The sequence below is a fragment of the Meles meles genome, chromosome X (assembly GCF_922984935.1).
Source record: "Meles meles chromosome X, mMelMel3.1 paternal haplotype, whole genome shotgun sequence".
NCBI classification, from domain to species: domain Eukaryota; kingdom Metazoa; phylum Chordata; class Mammalia; order Carnivora; family Mustelidae; genus Meles; species Meles meles.
In genome coordinates, this window is record NC_060087.1 from 26365198 (window position 1) to 26389412 (window position 24215).

Sequence of the window (24215 nt, forward strand, 5' to 3'; positions counted from 1 at the left end):
GATAATGGAATGTCTGACCTTTTTAATGAATTGCTCTTGTGGTCTGGCGTGCTCAGCGGTCCTCATGTGACAGTGTGACATCATCTGTGTTGAGGTTTGGTCTGGGAGGAGGGGAGATAGGTAAAGTCTTTGCAGATCAAGGTATCCTGAGGTTATGACCAAGAGAGCTTGAACAAGCGTGAGTGTGGGTCTGGGAACATACTCTTTCTCCTGGCTTCTAGGCAGCTGCACCAGGACTCAACAGACAACTGGAAAACTAGGCTCTTTCCCCTCTGCCCTTTTTTCTTTGCCAGGCACGCTAGTGCTAGTAAATCAGAGGGTCTCTCTCCTCTGTCAAGTACCTAGGATGGTGTAGAGCACATGGGATGTTCCCAATAAAATTGTTGGCTTTTCCTCCTCTTTTGATTCCCTTCCTGCGAAAGTGTTATCACACAAGTCCTGGAAGGGTTAGTCTAAGCCAGGGAGGGCTTACGGAGTACCTCCACAGCCACTGTGTGTTGGAGGAAGGAAATAGAAAATCTTTGGGCTTGTATTTCTCTTCTGAGGGGACAGAAGACAAATACACACTTAATCATCAGAGAAGTCAGAACTTATGTGCCATAAGAAACTTGGAAATACTGCTCTTGGGTTTCAAGGGCAGGAGAGAAAAATCACAACAGATTATGTTAATAATGAAATGTTTTGAAGAAGGAGCTATATTGGTGAGTGCATGGGACACTGAACAAATAGCCAAGAGCGAAATGGAGGACTTTGTTTAGAGAATGTAAAGAACATTCAGCGGGGGCGGTGGTAGGAAAAAAGGCTAGGGTCATATCCTGAAGCCCTAAGTTTCAGACTGAGGAGTTTTTCTCTTGATTTGGCAGTGGGACACTTCTGAAGGTTTTGAGCTGGTGTTGAGAGTGACTAGAACTATTCATTGGTACTGTTGAAGTCCTGAGCCAAAGTGAGGAGAGACTAGGGGCAGAGACGCCATGCAGGCATCCTGGTCACAAGGACCAGGACGAAAAACAATGGGGACAGAGAGGGAGGTTGGAGGTGTGTATCCATGGCACTGTGGAGGGACAAGAGACAGGGGGTAGGTATGGAGTCTAGTCACCTGGCCCCAGTGGCTTAGCCCACCCACAGTCAGGAACAGGTCTGAATAGTATACTTTCTGTTTGGGACATGTTTGTGGTTCTGGTAAGCTGTATAATGCACACACTTGTAAATATGGAATGAGCTCAGTATGAAAGTTGAGATTTTGAATTTCTGTATTTAGAGGTGATTTTTGAAGCAGTAGGAATAGACACAACTACCAAGAAAAAGTGTACGGCTAGAGGAAATAGGTGCTTAGGAGAAGAAACAGAAGGATTAGAAACTCATAAAAATGGACTGCAGTTATTCACTCCTGTGGAAATCCAGGGTAGAGATACTTAAGAGAGGGAGGCTTGGGGCACTCGAGAGGCTCAGTTGGTTGGGGGACTGCCTTTGGCGAGGGTCGTGGCCCCAGAGTCGAGTCCCACATCGGGCTCCCAGCTCCATGGGGAGTCTGCTTCTCCCTCTGACCTTCTCCCTTCTCATGCTTGCTCTCACATACTCTCTCTGTCAAATAAATAAATGGAATCTTTGGGAAAAAAAAGAGGGAGTTTTTGTCAGAGGTGCAAAATGCTACAAAAAGACTGAGAATGAGAAGAGACCATTGTATATAGAAAATAGGTTTTCAGTGGTGACTCCTAAGAATGAAGCTTTAGGAGAATGCTCGAGAGGAAAGCGGGGTTGCAAATGGCCAAAAGAGATGTGGGCAGGTAGAAAATAGAGACGTGAGACAGAACATAATTTGCAAAAAATGACCATCTAGAAATGGTGAGCAAAGTAGATGGTTCATAAGTTAACAGGATCATGCCAAGAGTGGTGCATATTTTGTTTGTTTGTGGTTTTAAGTTACAACAAGGCCAGAGAAAGTTTCTTTGGAGTCTGAGTGGAGACAAGATGGGAGCTGTAAAATGAATGAGAGAGAAGCAATGGTCAAAATGAAGTCCAAAGAGGTTGCAGAGGGTGGGGCTGAGAATTGACTCAATCTCTTCAAGTCTCAGCAGGGAGCACAGGACCGCCAGCTCAGAATTCTGTGGAAAGCCCATCTCTGTTTTGGTGCCCAAGAACAGATTATGGGTGATTCTCATTTTTCTTTCTGCTTTTCTGTATTTTCTGATTTTTCTTGAATGAATGTTGATTATTTGAATGTTTAATTTTGCTTTTAAGGACAAGAACCTAAGATAGATGCCCTCTCTCCCCAGAGGCATTAAGTATTCTAAAGGAAGCCTTGACCCTCATGGCTTTGGCTGGGGCCATTCACCCTCTTCCTGTGGGCCAGCTTTGACTCGCTCCTCCATGAGGGATAGTGGGCAGCCTTCGCTGTCACAGAGGTTAGAAAAGTCAGACATCTTTCTCGGATCCTCAAACGTAGTACCGTCTTGAGAAAGGATAGGCAGCCCATATAAATGCTGAAAGCTCCATGTATGTTTGATGTCTGGGAAGAAAAAAATCATAAAATTTCAGAGGAAAATAATTGCCTGTGTACTACTTTGCAGATTGTGGCCTGTAGGTAGCAAGAGTCTCTTCATACATTGATAATACTCATTAATTACATATAAAGTATACTCACTTAAGAATTCACTTTTATTAAATGCCTTGAGCCTCTGTGTTAGTTCGGTACTTTCAGACTTATATACTATGGTTCGGTGTGCAGGGTGTTAATATGGGGACTAAATTGGTACAGATTTCTCCTTTAAAAATGTGAAATAGGTAATTAACTTTTTAAGGCATGAAACAGATGATCATTTTTAAGAATATTTATTAAAGGAGATTAACTTAAAATTCATAGCTTTTCCAGCATTGTGGAAGTAAAAGGGTGTAGTGATTTGTGTGTTTTCCTTCATAAATGTCTTATTACCTATACATAGTCTTAGTTGACTGGTGTCTTTAAAAATGCAGAAATTTGTTAATCATGTGCTCCCTGAATGTGTTGGCTATTTGTCCACAGGCAAAGAATATAATTGAGTGAAAAGAGATAGACCATTTTGCGTTACTTATTCTCAACAGCGGTGCCTGGAAAAATGTTTGCTAGAAAAAAAATTGCCCTTGGTTTCCATTTGCTTCACACCCACATGATGGGGCCTGCTGACTTCGTGCTTACTAGTAATGGCTTCTGCTGGGATCCTTCTGCCTGTCCCTGAACTGAGTGCTCCCTGTTCTCCCACCTGCTGGAATATCAAATTGCACAGCAGTAAGGCTCATGGGGAGGGATCCCAAGCCTTGGCAGAATGGTTTGTAGAGAGCCAAAGGTGACAGTCACAGCCAGCTCCATGGAAAGCTGTTTCCCTGTGACCCTTACTGGTATCACTTTGGATTACTTCTCTGCCTGGCACACATCAAAACTACTCACTCATGTCCAAATGCTAGACTTGTTGCAGAGTCCAAAGCTTATACTTATGTGGCTGCCATAGAATAAATTCACTTCTTCCATGGCGGCCATGTTCCATTCTCGCTCTGACCCTCCCACCTGTTAGAATGGCCTAGCCTGCAGAGAGAATGGGAAAGTGAGGCCTTTAGTAGCTTTCCTCTCTATGCCACTCTGATCACTGAGGTCCATCTCCACTTTCCTGCATTCTGGTCTTAGCTGCCCCCCCTCCAGGCCAGAAGATAGCACAAGATAGCAGTTCATGATTGTACTAATGACAGAGCTAAGCAGCCAGCCCCATCGGTGAAATGCTTCATTCCACGTGAGTTAGTAGCAACGTCACTGGGACTGGGATGTAGAATTTGTTGTCATTTGGTGATATTTTATACACACAGCCTTGGGTTGTGACTAGGCACTAAATACTATGCTTGCATTTTTCCATTAGGATTGCACTAAGTACATTTTCTTCTAGACTTAGTCTTTAAAACGTTATTCCAAAAGGAATATGTAATGCTTGTAAACTTTTGGAAATTTTCTAAAACTTTAACATAATGACTTATTATAGGTCAGTTTAAATGATTTGTATTATTGATGTTTCATGATTTATTTTTAATAAAATTGTCACACTGTTCCTTCTTCCCCCAACTATAGGTATGGAACAGGCTGTTTCTTACTATGTAATACAGGCCGCAAGGTTGGTTTTGAAAGTCTTCTCTAACTTCATATAAATAATGCTTGAGTATAATTTGCTATTAAGTTACTTAGTCTGCAGATTTTATTTAATTTTTATTAGAGTTTAATTTAGAGCTCAATAAAAATGATGAAAATCTCTAAATTTAAGTGGCTCTAGTAAGAATATTTTAGGTGTTTTTGATTGTTGGTGGGATATCTGTACTAAGGCTATGTCAGATTCTTCATGCAAATCTAATTTGGAACAAGGAATAAACATTTTGTACTGTTTAAATGTGCTGTTCTTAATACTGGTAATTTTGACTCTTTTAAATTGTTACATATTTATTGAATTATTTTTGTACTTAGGTCATCTTAGCTTTAAAAAATACTGTTCTGCTATCTTTTTATTTTCCTGGCTACTGAAATATTTTTCTCTTTCCTACAGTGTGTGTTTTCTGAGCATGGCCTTCTGACCACAGTGGCTTATAAGCTTGGCAGAGACAAACCAGTGTATTATGCCTTGGAAGTAAGTAGTTTTTGATCAATATGGGTAGTATGGCAAACAGTCAAAGCCAGTGAAAATCATGATGCTTTTTAACACCTTTTCTGGTTAATCTTAATATGTAGGACTAAAAAAATTCAGTTTTTTTCCTTGCCATTTGGTTGAGTGGAAGGAACCTGGAATTGAGCTGGGGACAGGACTCCCGGGAGATCTTGAGTATATGGGCTCCTTGGTTCTTTTACCAGTCCCTTGTGGCACCTTGTAGCTGCTTGACTTGCTCTCCAAGTATTTCTGTTAGCTGGAAAATTCTGTGTTTTATAACTACAGTGCCCCAGTGTTCCAAAGAGAACCACTGGGTGCAAAACCAGAGGAACTCTCTTCACGTGTATCCCCATAAAAATAGGCTTTCTGTCCAATTTTGATTTGGGAAAGAAAGTGAGATTTATGCCATGTTTCAGTAGAAGTATTTGTTTCAAACACGTTTATAAAGTCTAGAAGGAATAGATCAGTCTAAGTCTGTAGGATATATTGAATTTATATTAGAGCCATTACTTTCATTGATAAGGTGAAAGAAGCAGTATTCTTTTTATTAAATCACATATATACTCTTTTTTTTTAAGATTTTATTTTTTAGTAATCTCTATACCCAGTGTGGGGCTCAAACTCACCCCCAAGTCACATGCTCTACTGACTGAGCCAGCCAGGCTCCCCACATTCTTTTGTTGTTGCTGCTGAATATAGTGGACACATGATGTTACATTAGATTCAGGAGTACAGCTTAGTGATTTAGCAAGCTTACGCGTTCATGCTCACCACAGCTATAGCTCCCATGTGTCCCATACGGCGCTATTACAGTATCATTACCTGCATTCCTTATGCTGTGCCTCTTATTCCTATGACTTACTGATTCCATAACTGGAAGCCTGTGTCCCTCCGCCTTCACCCATTTAGCCCATTCCCCACTCCTCCCCTTAAATACATTTCTCAAAGGCATCTCTTTACAGTTCATTTTAAATCGTTCCCTTGAAATGTACAAATACACAGTTGATCTGAAGGCTTACTGAGGCTAGTTTCTTAAAGCGTCTGATGATAATTTGGCCACAAGTGTTAGACTTCTGTTTATAGTTCATAACTAGAATTGAAACCTCTTGACTCCATTCATTTCACTTGACCCCCCACCCTCCTCTCCTCTGGCAACCACCCTTCTGGTTCTCTGTATCCATGAGTTTTGTTTGATTTTGTTCATTAGTTTGGTTTTTTTAAGTTCTACATAAAAGTAATATATGGGTTTCTCTTTCTCTTTCTGACTTATTTCACAAGGCATAACACCCTCAAGCTTCATCCATGTTGTTGCAAATAGTAAGATTTCATTCTTTTTATGGCTGAGTAGTATTCCTAAATACCTCCATATCTATCCATATATCTGTAGTATGTATATGCATATTCTTAATATTCCTTATATATATATACCTATATATAAAAAAGTATTCATTTATATATATAATGTATATGTATATATGTATCATAGATGTATGTATATGTACACACACAAACACACACCCCTTTACATAATCCCTATGCATTCCTCCATTGATGGATACTCAGGTTGTTTCATATCTTAGTTATTATAAATAATGCTGCATTAAACATAGGGGTGCATATGTCTTTTTGAAATTAGTGTTGTTGTTTTTTTTCATTAGTTGCTCTGCTTAGAGTGTGAAGAATTTATTTCCATTTCTTTTCTTGCCCCCTTCCTGACATTAAACACTCTGCTCTCTCCCCCACCCTCTTCTCTGTGGATAATAGCACTTGGGAAACATTTGGTCATGTAATAATGATACCATATCGTTTCTCAAAAGTTGAATTCCTATTAGCCCTGTCCTGCTCTGTTTCCCCATGTGGAAAGTTTGGTGCAGGGCTGGGCACATCAAGTACGTACTATCTGTTGAAAGTTACCTTTGGCAGTTGAGTAAGCTGCTTTCTTTTTTCTTATACTGGAGACAGTCTTTTAGAATTAGAGATGACTTAGACCTGGAAAGGGCCCCTGGGATAGGGCTTACCTGGTCTTCACTTCCTCCCAACACGAAGAGCCTTCTCTTCTTTCCTTCACCATAGCCTTCCATCTTCTGCTTGAAGATAGCACCAAAAACTGCTTCTTACTAATACCTCTACCACTGGACCTGGATCGACTGCCAAGAACATTCAAATACTAGGGGGCGGCTGTTGCTTTTTTTGGGTCTTTCTACTCCTGGATAAACTTCTCCAGTGCCCTGATGTCATACGGTTTCTGGATGCTTTCTAGTTCTGACTGCCTTCATTACATGCATTCCAATTTGTCAGAATCTTCCAGAATGGAATAGAATACTCTACATGTAATTTGACTTGTACTCACTAGTGTGATTTATTCCCCTCTGACCATAAACACTGCTTCTGTTACTCTAGCCTGAGAGTTCATTAATTTAGTCTAATAACCCCATCATATCATTGGCTCCAGGAGCAGATGTTAAAATATCTGGCTCTTTTTCAAATGACTCATTGTCATGTCACATCCTATCCATTCTGTATTGGTGTGGATCTTTTTTTTTTTTTCCCTCTTAAGTAATCTCTACACTCAAGCTGAGGCTTGAACTCATGACCCTGAGATCAAGAGTTCACATGCTCTGCCAACCGAGCCAGCCAGGTGCCCCTGCAGATCTTTCGTTAATCTATATTCAAGTCTTTGCTTCTTCCTGTCAAATTTCATGATACTGATTTCAGCCTATAGTGACACTGTCTAGATTCTTTGACACTCTTTAATCTGTTACTTGTCCAGTTTTGCCTCATCTGGAAACTTAACAAGTATATGCTTTAAGGTTTTGTTTCAGTTCACGTAATTTTTTAATACATTCAAAGAATCTTTTCTCACCACTGGGTGTGGTGCATAAGGAATGAATCTTGGAACAGTGAAAAAATGAAATAAAATAAACAAACAGGTAAATAAATAAACAAAAGATTCATAGAATTTTAAAGCTGAAGGGGATGGTACATTAGACTGATAACAGGCTTTGTTATGTCCTCACAAGGCATTTGAGAGTAGGAAGTGAAATTGGAGTCACTTGGCCATGGTAACTTTCGACAGCTAGTTAGCCGCAGATCCAGGATGCAAATTCAGGTTATTGGACATCAAAATCTAGACACCTGGCTACTCCTCTGCCATCCATCTCCAGTCTCCCGAGTCCATTTCTTTTCAGTGCATCTTGGGTATGTCCCTCACCTTGTCTGCTAACTCCGCAGCCTCCCTGAGCCACAACATACTTAACACACACACATTCACACACATTCACAGTAGGAGATAGGATTTTTTCTTTTTTCCCCCCGTATCTTCTCCTAACATCTTAACATGTTACTGTCAAGTAACAGACATGTAAAAAAAATTGGACCAAACCAAAAAAAGAGGGCAAAGCATAAATCTACACTGGTAAAACTGTTTCTCAGTCAATTCCTGCTAATCCCACTTGGTCACACCACTTCCAGTTTTTGTAAGTGCTTACAAAGTGTGGATTTAATAATCATTTCTTTAATTTGACAGATCGTAGGGTTGGCAGTCTGAGGTATTAAAAACTTCCCTTCCATTCTTTAAAAACTGAAACCTTAGCGGCCCATCTTAAGTCTTTTAATCTTGCATTCTCCCTCTGCTGATTTAAAACAGCGGCATGCATTTCCTGTTGTTGTCATTGTTTTGGGTTTCTTTTCTTTTCTGGGTACCTTTAAATTTTGAAGATACTATTTTAACCGTAGGTCACTCCAGTGACTCAGTCCCGTAGAGTATCCGACTCAATCTCAGGCTTGTGAGTTCAAGCCCCACACTGGGTGTGGAGCCAACTTTAAAAAAGTGTATTACTTAACTGTATATTTTCTTAGCAGTGTTGATAGTTGTTTAGTAATTTGAATGTCCCACCCATGATGATGACTTAGAATGCTTTTCCTGTCACCTCTACCAGCAATCCTGTCACTGAGTTTAAAGTTTTCATTTCCACCCCCCCACCCCGCCTTTTTTTTTTTTTTTTTTTTTTTAAGTAGGCTCCTTGCCCAGTGCAGAGTCCACAGGGCTCCAACTCTGAGATCAAGATCTGAGCTGAGATCAGGAGTATCAGCACCAGATGCTTGAACCATCTGAGCCCCCGCCCCGCCCCCCCCCCCCACCCCTCTTCCCGCCCCTCTGGTTCTCTTAAGCAGGCAGTAATTCTTTTTTCTTATCAGTAGATAGTAAATCATGCCTAAGGGCTTATTTTATCATTTTTTGTGTCCAGTATCATTTTTGGGGGGTCAGACCTTTTATGGCGCTCCCCCTATTTTTTCTTGCAGAAGGGCCTCCTTTTGTGGTTCTAAGAGCCTCAGGTAGTAAGCCTGTTCATTTTAGGTTTGTTGTTATTTTGCCCTCTCTGGGGTGGATATAAAATCTTAGATGATACCATGTGTTCTTCTACATCCCTTCCGGCCATTTCTGATGCTAATGAGACCTCTGATCTAAATTTGGTTTCTCTCACAGATAACCTGGCTTATCTTCTGGGGATGGGGGTATGGTTAACATGTTCTTATTGTTGATGTTCTACACTTTTACTATGATGTGCCTGGGTTTAGATTTGATTTTACTTATCCTATTGGATATATTAGATAGAAGTCTGTCTTCAGTTCTAGAAAATCCTCAGCAGTTATCCCTTTGAGCACTGTTATTCTCTTACCTCTGGCCTCTTGTGCAGTTGCTATTTTATGGATATTGGAACCTTTCAGTGCATCCTCCCTGACTCTGAACTGTTCTTTTATATATTTTTCATCCCCTTGCTTCTCTGTGCTGCATCCCTGGCTAGTCCTCCCTCCCTACCTTACATTCCAAATTCTTTCTTTAAAACAAACAAAGCGGGGATGCCTGGGTGGCTCAGTCCTATAAAGTGCCTGTCTTTGGCTCAGGTCATGATCCAAAGATTTTGGGATCGAGTCCCGCATGGGACTCCCTGCTTCTCCCTCTGCCTACCATGCCCCCTGCTTGTGCTCTCTCCCTCTCTCTCTGACAAATAAATAAATAAAACCTTTAAAAAATAAAGCAAATCAAAACTTTTTTATTGTGAAATATAAAACACATACAGAAAGATGCATAAAATACCACTCATACAGTTTGACAAATGATTATAAAGGAAAGACCCATGTATCCTCTACCCAGGGCAGGACACAGAACACTGCCAACAGCCAGGAACCTGTGTGCCTTTCCCACTCCCAGCCTCTCACTCTCCCCTAAGGTCACCAGTGCCCTGGCTTTTATTGTAGTCACTTCCTTACTTTTCTTTATAGTTCCATCACTTAAGAGTACAACCCTCAGGGCGCCTGGGTGGCGCAGTCAGTTAAGGACCTGCCTTCTGCTCAGGTCATGATCTTGGGCCCTGGGCTTGAGCCCCGAGTTGGGCTCCCTGCTCAGGGGGGAGTCACTTTTCCCTCTCCCTCTTCCCACTTGCCTGTGCGTGCTCTCTCTCAAATAAATAAATAAAATCTTTATTAAAAAAATATATGTGACCCTCAACACCAGAGTTGAGTTCTCATGTTTTTAATACTTTGTCTATTAAAAAGAGAAAAGAGAAGGTGAGAGAGACTGAGTTATACAGTATATATTCTTTCATGGGGCTTCTCTCAACATCATATCTGTCAGATTCTCTGTGGTATTACCTAGAGCTTTGACATCATTCCTTTTCATCACCATATGAAAATGCCACGGTTTAGTGTTTATCCAAATGTTGATGACCTTTTAGTTGTTTTCTCTTTTCGCCTCTGATGAAAAGTGCTGCTATGAACATTTCTGTGTACCTCTGCCGTATCCATCTTGCGGTGGGAGTAGAATATGTGTATCTTCCGTTTGGGTAGAGGACTGCAGACTGTTTTTCTCAGTGGAGGCAGCAAGTTAACTGTCACCTGCGGTGTATCGGAACGTCATCTCCTCATCTTGTTGCTTCTAGAGTTGACCCCACCTATTATGCTCTTAAATTTGACTCAGTAACTTCATTTCCACCGTTTTTCACTGGTATTTGTTCGTACCCACCTTATCTTGTTTTACTTCTCTCTCCTTTTGCTTCATAATTTCATGGCCGTTTTTCGAAAATGGAAATCGTGCCTTAATTTCTCTCTTCGAATTCTTCCAGCACTGACTTACTTAAAGTCCTTGTCAGATTAAAGTGACTTCTCTTCCAGCTAGTAAGGCTTGTCAACTGATTTCGTGATAATAAGATTTCTTCCCGTGTCTTGGACTTTTTACTTCTGGTCTCATCTTCTGTTAAGCCATAGCCTTTGTCAGCAAATAGTTCTCCGTAGGCAAGTAGGAGAGCGCCACCTAGCACCTGGCTTCGAGCACTGAAGCTGATACTATTCCTTGTCTTTTGCAAGCAAGCCACATTGGACCCCTTTCTCTTGGAGGAGCTGGCTCCTGGCCCCAACCCCTGCTTCCTGACGCATACAGAAAACCGAAGCAGAACCTCCTATGCTTGTGGTCTCAAGCCCTGCTCAGTTGTGCATTTCTGTTTCTGTACCCCTCGACCGCTGCTCTGCGTTTGAGTCAGCATGTGTTGTTTTAGTGTTCCCTTTTTACATTTTGCCCTGTTATCCTCTGCGTCTAGAACAGAGAGAGAGGGGATTTTTAAAGGGCAAACTCACCATTTCTGATGTGGACATCACCAAGAGAATTCTTTTTTTTTCCTCCCTCCTCCCTGGCATGTGATTCATCTGGTCCTGATACATTAACCTCTGTAGGTTCCTATTTTCATTATCAGTAAAAAGGAATTGGGACACATGATCCTTGAGTTGTTCTAAGACTTTTAAAACTCCTCTTAAACTGATTCAGTTTGTCCCACTCGTTCACTAGGAAATTTTCCTTTTTATTCTTTGAAGACTTTTTAAAGTAGTCTCTGCACCCAACGTGGGGCTCGAACTCAAAACCGTGAGATCAAGAGTCATGCTCCACCAATTGAGCCAGCTGGATGCCCCTGCTGGAAAATCTTTCTTAGTGGTGGAAGAGGTTGAAGGGAAATAGAGCAGTTGAGTAGGTCTGCCTTTTCTCTGACATCTCTTAATAGGATGGCATCTTCTTAAGCTGTGCTTCTCCCTTCTGTTGTTTATCTTTTTAAAAATATTATTTCACAAAACAGAAATCCTTTAGGGACCTTTAATATTTATGAAGTTAAGATTACTTAGGATTTGAGACTTGCATGTTCTGTATTGTGTCACTGAGATGCAAGTTCCCTGAGGCCACGGTACTTGTCTGTCTGCTTCACCACTGTTGGAGTAGGCTGGCATGGAATGGGTACTCAATAAGTACTGTTTACATACCAAATCCTAATGCCATTTTTGTCTCTATAAATATGAGTTGCAAAGAGGACTTCTGTATAGTCCCCCTTGGTTTCTTACGTCCTTCCTCCCATGTCGTCTTTGGTATGATTGATGATGATAGTGTGTTGAGATTTCCTTTTTAGAGTTTTCATCCTTTTTTAAAAAAAAGATTTTATTTATTTGAGAGAGAGAGAGAGAGAGAACACAAGCGGGGGGTGGGAGGAAGTAGAGGGAGAAGCAGACTGCCCAGTGAGTGGAGAGCCTGATGTAGCTCCTGATCCCAGGACCCGGGGATCATGAACTGAGTGCCGCCCAAGTACGCTGAGTTTTTCATCCTTCTTAAGCCAGATACTCCATTTTTGGTATAAGCCTGTATGTTAGTTACCTATTGCTTTATAACAGTCTTAACCACAAACGTAAGTGACTTACAACCACTTGCCTCACAAAGCTGCACTCAAGGTGTTGGCTAAGGCTGTGGTCTCATCCAGTGCTCCGTGTCCTTCTAGGCCCTCTCACTCAGATACTGACTGGGTTCGGTTCCTTGTGGTTGTAGCACTGAGGGCTTAAGTTTCTTGGTGGTCAGCCAAAGGCTGCCCTCATCTCCTAGAGGCCACCTACAGTTTCATCTCACATGAAGACCCCAACAAAGGACCCCTGTACTTTCTCAAAGCCCACAAGGAAGGGAGAGAGTCCATACAACAGCTGTGGTAATCTTTGTAGCTTAATCCTGTATCCTGCACCATGGGTCCCCCATCGCCATTGATGTCCTGTTGATTGGAAGCAAGTCCTAAGTCCCACTGCACTCAAGGAGAGAGGATCCCCCATGGGCAGGAGGTGGGGACCATGGAGGCCACCTTAATTAAGGATCTGTCTGCCATAGCCTGTAAACGGTGTTCATGGACTTTTGTGATGTAATATCCTGGAAAGTATACTTTCTGAGTGGTAAAACCTTTTTATCTTAATTTCCTAATTTGTTACTGAAGTATTAATAATACAGATTACATTTTAAAAATAATGGTCCCCCAGTTTAACTCTAGGTTTCAGTTCTCTCTTCTGTGTAATTAAAAATGCTATGGAGTTAGATTTTGCATTTGTAATCTTAAACACAAATTAAGTACAGTATAAATTATATACACAGATGCATATTACTCTTGCATACACAAAGCTATGTTTACTGTGTCTAATGGATGATTTTAAGCAATTTGAGGATAATCTTAGTTTTACGTAATTTTTCTCCACACCCACTGATTTTAACCATAACTGCCTTGTGTCATACAACTACCCTACATCCTGAGATGTTTCCTTTATGTGGATACTGTTCATGGCAAAGAGCTCTTGAAGAAAAGTACATTTGTCTGCTATGACATTACATCAGATATACTTTATTATCTTGTTGTTGTTAGAGAACACGCACAAGCATAAGCAGGGTTTGTGAGAGGAGCAGCGGGAGAGGGAGAAAGAGAATCTTTTTATTATTTTATAAAGATTTTTATTTATTTGTGTGTGTGAGAGAGAGAGTGCAGAAGTAGGAGGAGCAGGCAGAAGGAGAGAAGCAGTCTCCCCACTGATGCGGGACTCGATCCCAGGACCCCGAGATCATGACCTGAGCTGAAGGTAGATGCTTAACTGACTGAGCCACCCAGGTGCCCCCTACTTCATTATTTTTAATCTGCTCTTCTGATAGCCTGTTTCTTAGCTTTCCAATTACCAGGCTATGTATTTAGTTGTTTTTTAAAAGATTTTATTTATTTATTTGAGAGAGAGAGAGAGAGCGAGAGCGCGCACGAGCCCCAATAGGGTGGGGAAGGGCAAAGGGAGAGGGACAAGCAGACTCCTCACGAGCAGGGAGCCCTATGTGTCCCTGACCCCAGGACCCTGAGATCACGACCTGAGCTGAAGGCAGATGCATAACCAACTGAGCCACCCAGGCGCCCCTAGTTTTTAAAATTATTTATTCCCCCATCATTTCATTTATTTTTCTTTATACCTTCTCATTTCTATTATGTCTTTCTTAGAGTACAGCTATTCAGTTTGTATGCACCTTTCCCTGGGTCAAGCCTTCGAATGAGAGTTCATTCATATTTGTAGACAAGACACTGAAGTACTGCGTCTTAATATTTAGGATGTAGTTGATGGTAACTTATTTGATAGCAAGTAGACTGTCACCGTCTATCATTTTAGGCTTCTGTTCCTGTACCCTTTTTTCCTGCCCTTCTTGAAGCATTATACCATCTTCCACTTTATCCCCTGCCTCTGAATTCAGAAGACTACATCTTCTGTGAATTTGGAGGTTTCTTTCATTTTTATTAATTGTTTAGAAGGCTAGCTAATACCATGTATTATGTCCAGGTGCCAAAATTATATTCTAATTTCAGATGACTGTTCTTAATCTACCTTTTATTTTCTTATATTGAGTTTATTTTTTTGCTTACAGGCAAACACTCCTATCTATATACTCCTGATAATGAAATTTAAAATAATTTTCTTCCGGAGCCTTGAGAGTGGCTTTATATTTTTTTTTCTTTTGTTTCAATCAAAGTGATGCCCTCTGGCTCATGATAAGTTACTTTTCATGAAAACCTTGATATTCCTTTTGCTAAAATAAATTTCTTCCTCTCAAAAAAAAAGTATCTAAGCATATAGTGTACTGCCTTTTCAGTGGAAATGAGGTTTATCAGTATTTGGTTTCCCAAAGTATAAAGTTCCACTGGATGATAACCACAAAATCATTACACTAGACTTGTAGCCCAGCAGCTGTTTGAAGTTGATTAGTTTACTCACCTAAAAATATTGAAAATATTTGCATTTCCTGGTTAGATACAGTTTCGGCCCAGTGTCTTTTGAGAGTATAAGGAGAAAGGGACACCTGTTTTTTGAATTAGATCTAGAATCGTACTGTCCAATACAGTAAGTCACTAGGATTATGTGTCTTGTCCAGACTGAGATGTGGTGTAAGTGTAAATGTATTCCTGATTTCAAAGACTTAGTATCAAAAAATCAAACACCTCAATAATTTTTATATTGATTTCATGTTGCAGTGATGGTATTTTTAATATATTGGAGTAAACACAATATATTACTATTAATTTGTCTCATTTTACTTTATTAATATGATGGGTACAAAATTTAAATGACATATGTAGCTGATATTAATATTTCTATTGAACAATGCTGGTCTAGAAAATCTTACACTTTTTTTTTTTAACAGCTAACATCTTTGAATTGTTTGCTTCCAAAGGAAATTTGAGAGGAAAATTCTAAAGTCTTTAGTTTTCCTTGATGGTTCCACTAAGTACGCACATATATAACATATGAAAGTTAGGAAGTGTATTGAAAGTGTATCTCCACAGAGATAGCGGGTTAGAGTCTCTTCAAGGTATTTGTTGAATTGGGCTTTTTCCCCCATTTTTAAAACCTGGTTAAATTTGCCCAGTGATGTCAGATCTCTTCCTCAGTAATTTTTTTATAGCTAAAACAAAACGCTGCTGTATAAAGAGAACGACTGTGGCAGTCTGCCGTTTTGCAGAAACATATAGCTTCTCACAGAAGCTATGAATGCTGGTGCGAGTCATCATGTTCCACATCTAGTTTGTTTATAGCCTGGAAGTTGACAGCAAGGAGGGGTGACCATCTGTAATTTAGTTAATTGAATTGGAGGCAGGGAGGTAGGCAACAGATTAGAAACATTCTGCTTTCTGTACTTAATCTCACCTGATGTTTGGTTTGGGATGACTCTGGAAGGAATTTACATTAATAATCTGTATGAATGAAACATCAGAAACAAAAAACCTTTTTTGAAATTCCTAATTGTTTTTTTTTTCCATTTTATTTATTTTTTCAGTGTAACAGTATTCATTCTTTTGCACAACACCCAGTGCTCCATGCAAAACGTGCCCTCCCCATTACCCACCACCTGTTCCCCCAACCTCCCACCCCTGACCCTTCAAAACCCTCAGGTTGTTTTTCAGAGTCCATAGTCTCTTATGGTTCGCCTCCCCTCCCCAATGTCCATAGCCCGCTCCCCCTCTCCCAATCCCACCTCCCCCCAGCAACCCCCAGTTTGTTTGTTCTGGTACTTTTTTTAAGCTATTTTTTTAAGATTTTATTTATTTATTTGACAGAGATCACAAGTAGGCAGAGAGGCAGACAGAGAGAGAGTGGGGGAATCAGGCTTCCCACCGAGCAGAGAACCCAATGTGGGGCTCGATCCCAGGACTCTGGGATCATGACCCAAGCCGAGGGCAGAGGCTTTAACCCACTGAAACACCCGGGTGCCCCTGGTACTTTTTTTTTTTTTTTTGCCCCACCCAGGATCTTTTTATAATAGCTTTATTGAGATACAGTTCACATATCACATGATTCACCCTTTTAAAGCCTACAGTTCAGTGGTTTTCAGTATACACAGAGTCATGCAGCCATCACCACAGTCTAACATTAGAACATTTTTATCACCCCAAAGAATAACCACACCACCCCAACTCTAAGCACCCACTAATCTATTCTTTGTCTCTGTGGTATCTTACTGTGGACATTTCATATAAATGGAATTGTGTACCTTACAGATCTTTTGTTACTGTAACTTTAACTTTGAGTTATATTTTCAAGGTTCACATTACATCAGAGCTTCTTTCCTTCTCATGACCAAATAATATTCCATTGTGTGAATATACTAGATTTATTTGTCTATCCTTCAGTCAGTGGAATTTGGATTATACTTTTTTAACACATAGAAAACTAATGAAGCTAATACTTACATTCACTAATAACCTTCCCCTCTCTGCTCATATTGAGCCTCATAGTAGTTTAAGCATGTGTTGTGATAGTCACCACCATTTTAGAGGTTATAAAATGGAGGCTCACTAAGCCTAACTAATTGGCCTAAGATCACATAGCAGTTAAAAACTAGCATTTGGACTCAAAACCTATTTATCTGACTCCAAATTTTATGTTTTCTTCCTTATTGCCACAGCCTCCTCCCCCACCTTCCCATCCCTTAGTGATTTTGTTGAATAATTACTTTGTAGTTAGCTTTTTTGCTCACTTTTTTTGTTGCTGTTGCTTGATTTAGGAGCACTGGGTGTTACACGCAAACAATGAATCATGGAAGACTACATCAAAGACTAGTGATGTAGTGTATGATGAATAACACAATATCGTCGTCATCATATACTGTTAGAGGAAGTGTTTTTGAAAAAAACTTTTAATATGGCCTCTCCTGATAACTCGGGAGATGAGGCAGACGTGTTTTCTGCGTGATAATCTACTTCATAGTTCGGCAGCAGTCCACAGAACAGCAGATTGGACAGGTTCAAGGTTGTGCTGGAGGGCTCACTTCCTTGCCTTCCCTCATGAAAAAACTTCTAATGACCTAGGTGAAACTATGTTTGCATTAGTAGACTTCATTTATGATACTTGTCAACGCACCAAAGTTCACATTTTTAAATGATATCCATCTTGGCGTGTCATGAATTAAGAAATGCTCAAAAAAATCTTACAGTGCTAACAGACATTCTCTCTGGGCTTCCTTCTCTTTTGTAGGGTTCTGTAGCTATAGCTGGTGCTGTTATTCGCTGGCTAAGAGACAATCTTGGAATTATAAAGACCTCAGAGGAAATCGGTGAGTATGTTCTAACAAAATGTTAGAATCTGAAGAATGAAAATTTTTAATATTTTACCTTTGCACGCTGTTATTACTTGTACTTTGAGCCATGTGTGACATTAAATGATACAGATTCCTATTATGAGTTGGATTTACACAGAAAAGACTATTTTGTGAAGATTTAGAAAATAACAGATTGATATAATTAGTGGTGACTCTTAATAAACTGGCAAGGTAGGGCCTAAAAATTACTCACGTAATTTGAACAGCAAAGATGGCCAGAGTTCGCAGGTAAAGTAGTCCAGTTACATTTACCTGATGAGAAAGAACTTTAACTCTTAAACTAAGCAGTAAAACCCTGGTGCCTATCGTTTCACTATTAATATGACTATTTTTAGTACCGATAATTATTTTTGAACTCCTCTCCCCATTCTTTCATCGACTTCTTTATGTCGTCCTGAAAGTGAAACAGTCAGAAACACACTTCTTCCTGGGGCTGCACTGGAGACTCCTTCAGCTCATAGTCAGCCACCTTAGAAATAGTAGAAATGAGTTAAAATACCTGAATGAAATGAGTCCAGTTCCTTTATTTCTTGGCCTGGCTTACACTGTAGTGGGAGGTGTTCAATGTGGGGAAGTGTGCTTCTGTTGCTCCTAGCTTACGTCTTTCATTCGGAACATTTTACTGTACTAGTGAATAAGAAATCAAAAGCCCGATCCTAATGTTTTATACAGATGTGTTTATTGACTAAAGTAATAGAATATTTTAGAGTGACTTTTATTTCTCTCTCTTTTTTTAATCTTAGAAAAACTTGCTAAAGAAGTAGGTACCTCTTACGGCTGCTACTTCGTCCCCGCGTTTTCGGGGTTGTACGCACCTTACTGGGAGCCCAGTGCAAGAGGGTAAGAATTGAATATGAGGTGTCCTTTTATAGGTCTTGATTTATTTATGAAGTTAGCTAATAGCTAATTGGTTACTAGTTTCCTGTCTATTTTCAAAAGATTTTAAAGTGTTGAAACCTTTTCTGTTGGAGAGCATTAATTTCAGAACCTTTAAATTGCAAGAAGTTAGAAATCATCTGACAATAAGCCCCTGCCACATCCATGTTAGTATTATGATCTTTTTTCTTCAAGGCCTCTGCCAGTCATGTGTCCAGCAGACATCATCTAGATGAATTTTGATCTGGTGTTACATTATTGTCTTATGTTCATTTGGATCCTGGACTTTTTCCTGTGTGGATACAAGATTGTGGACCAGAAGAACTTTCTAAGCTGCTCAGTGTTTATGTCCAGTTTTTTTTTTTAAATGTGCATTTTCCCCCTGGCCTTGTGTATCTAACAAGGTCAACCTTTCCATATTCAGGACATCTCAGATTGATGACTTGTGTACTCCACTCTAATCTTAAAAATCTTTGTGTGTATTTTTAGGATCATCTGTGGGCTTACTCAGTTCACCAATAAATGCCATATTGCTTTTGCTGCATTAGAAGCTGTTTGTTTCCAAACCCGGGAGGTAATAAAGGCTTTTTTTCTTGTACTTCGTCCACTTTTGTTACTTTCAAATGAATTCTATATTAATGCTGGAAATTTATTACATGCTTCATTATTAAATACCTAATCAAAAATTAAGCCTTCCTAAGGTCTCTTCTAATAAATATAAGTTTTTCCCCTTTTTCATTGCTGTCATGACCTTCTGAGTTCCTGTCATCTGCCAGGCACTGAGTGTTTTACAGTTGGGGGGATGTTGAGTAGAAAATGTTAGGTAAAGGAAATAGTAGCACAAACATAGGCATCAAGGCAAGAAACCAGGGTGCGAAGTTGGGGTTTTTACATGGCTGGCTCTTTGGGTGAGGGTAGAGGTGTAGTGAGGAAGAAAGGTGGTATAATGTATGAAGGCTTGGAAGACCAGAATAAGACATCTAAATTTGAGGGGCACCTGGGCAGCTCAGTTGCTTAAGCGGCGGCTGCCTTTGGCTCAGGTTGTGATCCCAGGGTCCCAGTATGGAGCTGTGTGTTAGGTTGCCTGCTCACTGGAGAGCCTGCTTCTTCTTCTCCCTTTGCCCACTGCTCTATTTGTATTCTCTCTTTCTCTGTGTGTCAAATAAATAAATAAATTCATTTATTAAAAAATTTTTAAAAATCTAAATTTGATTCTGTAGGCTTTGGGAAGCTCATCAGGGTTTTGGGGTAGAAGACTGCCATTTTCAGAGCTGTCACCATGGATTAGTAGTTTAATTACATTTATTGCATTGTTTTATTTAAGATTTTGGATGCCATGAACCGCGACTGTGGAATTCCACTCAGTCATTTGCAGGTAGACGGAGGAATGACCAACAACAAAATTCTTATGCAGCTGCAGGCAGATATTTTGTATATCCCAGTAGGTTAGTAAGCCTTCGTTCCTTTACATTCTGAGAGTAATGTTGCTTTCAGAAGAACTGGTATTTTTAGGCATATGTAACTGCAAAGATGTTGATGTCGCTGTCTTCCCTCAGTGAAGCCTTCAATGCCGGAAACAACTGCCCTGGGAGCAGCCATGGCGGCGGGGGCCGCGGAAGGAGTTGGCGTTTGGAGTCTCGAACCAGAGGATCTGTCAGCGGTCACAATGGAACGGTTTGAACCACAGATCAATGCTGAAGGTATTATGTTTAAAAAATGAAAACTTTGGGGTGCCTGGCTGGCTCAGTCAGTAGAGAAACACGCACCTCTTGATCTTGTGGTCATCGGTTTGTGTTCCATGTTGGGTGGAGAGATGACTTAAAAATAAAATTTCTTTTAAAATTCAAATTTAATATATTTAATTTAATATATTATAATTTAATTAAATATATTAAATATATTTAATTTAATAAATTTAGTATACCATGGAAAGGAGAGAGAGTTTGCCTTTCTGTTTATTCATAAGTTCAGAAACTAAGTGAAATAGCAAATGCTACTTTTTTAGATTTGTTACTAAGAATATTGGGGTACACTGTATATGAATAGTTCCTTCTTATTAAAAAAACTTCCAAAATCACTTTTTTTTTTTTTTGCCATTTGCTTCTATTTACAGTCATTTCATGCAGAGGGATAACACTGCTTCTAGCTTGCTAACACAGCCTTTTTTGAAAGTAAGAAGGGAGATAGATGAGCCATGGAGCTGAACATCTTTGGTGCCTGCCAGGGTTTTTTTGTTTGTTTGTTTTGTTTTTGAGAAGCCCTTGGTTTTTTGTTTTTTCTTTAATTCTTATTTTTAAAATTATTTTTATTAATATATAATGTATTTGTTTCAGGGGTACAGGTCTGTGGTTCATCAGTCTTAGACAATCCACAGCACTCACCATAGCACATGCCCTCCCCAATGTCCATCCCCCAGCCACCCCATTCCCCCCTCCACCGCCCCAGCAACGCTCACTTTGTTTTGTGAGATTAAGAGTCTCTTATGGTTTGTCTCCCTCCCGATCCCATCTTGTCTCATTTTTCCCTCCCTTCTCCTATGATTCTCTGTCTTATTTCTCAACTTCCTCATATCAGAGAGGTCATATGTTAATTGTCTTTCTCTGATTGACTTATTTTACTCAGCATAATACCCTCCAGTTCCATCCACGTCATTGCAAATGGCAAGATTTCATGGAGTTTTTTGACGGCTGCATAGTATTCCATTGTAGATATATACCACATTTTTTTTTAATACCACATCTTCTTTATCCATTCATCTGTTGATGGACATCTAGGTCCTTTCCATAGTTTGGCTATTGTGAACATTGCTGCTATAAACATTCGGGTGCACATGCCCCTTTCAGATCACTACATTTGTATCTTTAGGGTAAATACCCAGTAGTGCAATTGCTGGGTCATAGGGTAGCTCTACTTTGAACTTTCTGAGGAACCTTCATGCTGTTTTCCAGAGTGGCTGCACCAGCTTGCATTCCCCCAACAGTGTAGAAGGGCTCCCCTAAATAACACCTCACACCAGTCAGAATGGCTAAAATTAACAAGTCAGGAAATGACAGATGTTGGCGAGGCTGCCAGCTAGTTTTAACACATGATTAGACGGCCTAAGGGACATCCTGGTAACTTTTAAGCCCAGCTGAGCTGGCCTGACAAAAGTGGCAACAGTGTAAATAAATGAGCCTCAAATACCTGATTTAGTGTCCTAACCAGCTAAGCTAAGCCACAGGCTCTGACCAACACCTTATTGAAATACATTCAATATTTGGTGCAATATTTGGTGCATTTTTTTCCCAGTGGTACATGTTTTAAAATAAATGAGTACAAAAATAAGGCTTTATATATATTGAATTTGATTTTATAACTTTTTAAAAACCTATGTATAAAATTGCATCAAAGTAAATCTACTTTGATGCACTACTGGGAAATAAGCTTTCAGATACATTTTTCTTTAAATTTTCTGGAAGACTAAGCCAGCACTGCTCAATTTTAGTCCTTCCCACATGCAAGAAAGTAGATTGTAACACTAGTAATTTTACAGTCAGAGAGTATACCATGTAACTTAATGTAGAAATATATTTCAAAATCTGGTACTCTATCTGTAAGTAATTTTTGCTTTTTAATATTGGATTAAATGGAGCTCCAAAAATACTCTACCACTGGAAAATACAAATTTTTTAAAATAAACAATGTTTAGAGTGAGTATATGGTCTCATGATGCTAATCCCATTCTTAAAGCAAGGAATTTTTGTGCAGAAGGGTTTCCTGATTTCTGAGGATAGCCTTCTTTGCCATTTTTTTAAGTTCTTAGCCCAGAGTTGGTCACTCATGTCATCTGTCCTTCCTTTCAACAGCCCCACTCCTCTCCATACAACACACACACACACACACACGTGAGATGGGTACCTAGGTATAAATAATTCATTCTCTAGCAAACTTCCTTTAGAGCCCAGTACAGGCCAGAAATTGTCCTGATGGGGGAATATAGAGATGCCCTTCAGGAGACGCATGCATGTTGGGAGAGGCAGATAAAGCCATGACAGTTCACTGTGGTGGCTCATAGTCTCAGATGTGTGGGAAATGCTGTAGGAAGATCGAGGAGGGACATTAAGTGGGACCCTGGAAAGCTTTCTGAAGTGAGTGATGCTGGAGCAGTGTTGCCCAGGTGTCTCAGGCTTCAGGTGCTGTGGAAAGACCAGGAAGCCTGACAGGGATGCCTTCCTGCATGCCTCGCTGTCACTAGGAGGAGTACATGTGGATGGACACACCAGTGGTGCCCATTTTTATTTAGTCCTCTTACCATGGATTTCCATGGTTAAAAAAAAAAAAAAAATCCTGTCTCACAGGAATGCAGTTTGAATCTTGTGAGAGATCAATACTCGTTAAGTCCTTTGACTAGACCGACCAATAATTCTTCTTCTAGTCTTTGCACATTATAGTATACCCCTTCCCTGTACTCCAAGCTTCTCCTGCTTCCTCCCCACAAGAAAGAGCAAACAGATCCAGTGGGAATCCCTTTCTAATTCATCAGCACTTGTTTGTGAATGGCCTGGTCTTCATCCGTAGCCCGGCTCCCAGTCTCCCTTTACCCTGCACGCGATGCTGAATTTCCCCTCCATTTTCCAGTAGGTATCTCTCCAGACCCGAGTTCTGGTAAAGCCCCACGCCAGTTGAATGTGTCACAATTTGTTGAAAATGCTGAGTGAACATAAGTACGGTGCTTAGACTATCTCTGTAAACTACTTTTCAGATGTGTGTTTTTCCTACCTTCTATTTCTAGAAAGTGAAATTCGTTACTCTACATGGAAGAAAGCTGTGATGAAGTCAGTGGGCTGGGTTACAACTCAGTCTTCAGAAAGTGGTAAAAATGTTTTTATTATTCTTGTCGCTTTGCCCTAGTATGTTAATTAACTTCTTTAAGTATCTAACCATTTACACTTAGTAAGGCTGCTCTGAAGAAAAGCATTATCATATGTCCAGGGTTTCTAACATTTTGAAAACACTTTAAAGTTCTAAACATAAAATGTAAATTGTGAGATAGATACATACTTAATTCTATCCTGCCCTCTCTTTTCCTTATTAGTTTCCTGGTACTTCAGTGGGTAACTGAGCTTTCTAAAAGTAAAATTATTTCTTTCTTCTCAATGAAAAAGAAAATCAATTAGAGTTTTCCTTTTTTAATTTTTTTTCACTAAGTGTCTCCTTTTACCTTTTTGGGGGGCTGTCTTCATAGCCTGAACCAACCAAAACTTAGGTTAATTTCAGAATATATTTCTCTACTTCCTAGGCAGATTCCAAGTTCTTAGTGAATGTACATTATGAGAACTCATTGGAGTCAGAGAGGAAGAAGTGTACCAAATAGTAAATTAGAAGTATCATAATAGATTGGGAAATACTCTTGGCAGAAAATAGAAAACCATTTTTTTCAGTCACTTAAGTAGGAAGGTATTGGGCTTAAGTAAACCATTCAGTCATAGACAGCCTTAAGCTGCCTTTACCATGCACTTGATAATTAAGACTTAAACTTAAATTATGCCTTTAATATGCCATAATATTTAAATTCTTTGCTAAGTGAAGATTTAGAATGTAATAAATTGAACAATGTCCAATAATATACTGAAACATACGCTTTAATGGAGAAGAGTTTATAAATGAAATGTTACCTGCCTTCCAACCCAAAATTGAATATAGAATTACTTTTAATGTATTTGGCTTTTGGGAGATACTTCTGG

General features: G+C 39.8%; 1 protein-coding gene across 3 annotated transcripts in view; it reads left to right on the forward strand.

The window, feature by feature from the left end:
* GK (glycerol kinase) overlaps positions 1-24215 on the forward strand; it is a 79316-nt gene that overhangs the window by 48262 nt on the left and 6839 nt on the right. For all 3 annotated transcript variants that reach the window (XM_045994848.1, XM_045994849.1, XM_045994850.1), the window contains 8 exons: positions 4088-4130; positions 4554-4634; positions 17493-17571; positions 18360-18456; positions 18982-19066; positions 19817-19937; positions 20049-20192; positions 23264-23344. In XM_045994848.1, coding sequence (XP_045850804.1) covers positions 4088-4130; positions 4554-4634; positions 17493-17571; positions 18360-18456; positions 18982-19066; positions 19817-19937; positions 20049-20192; positions 23264-23344 — 731 coding nt within the window. The remainder of the gene's footprint in view (positions 1-4087; positions 4131-4553; positions 4635-17492; positions 17572-18359; positions 18457-18981; positions 19067-19816; positions 19938-20048; positions 20193-23263; positions 23345-24215) is intronic.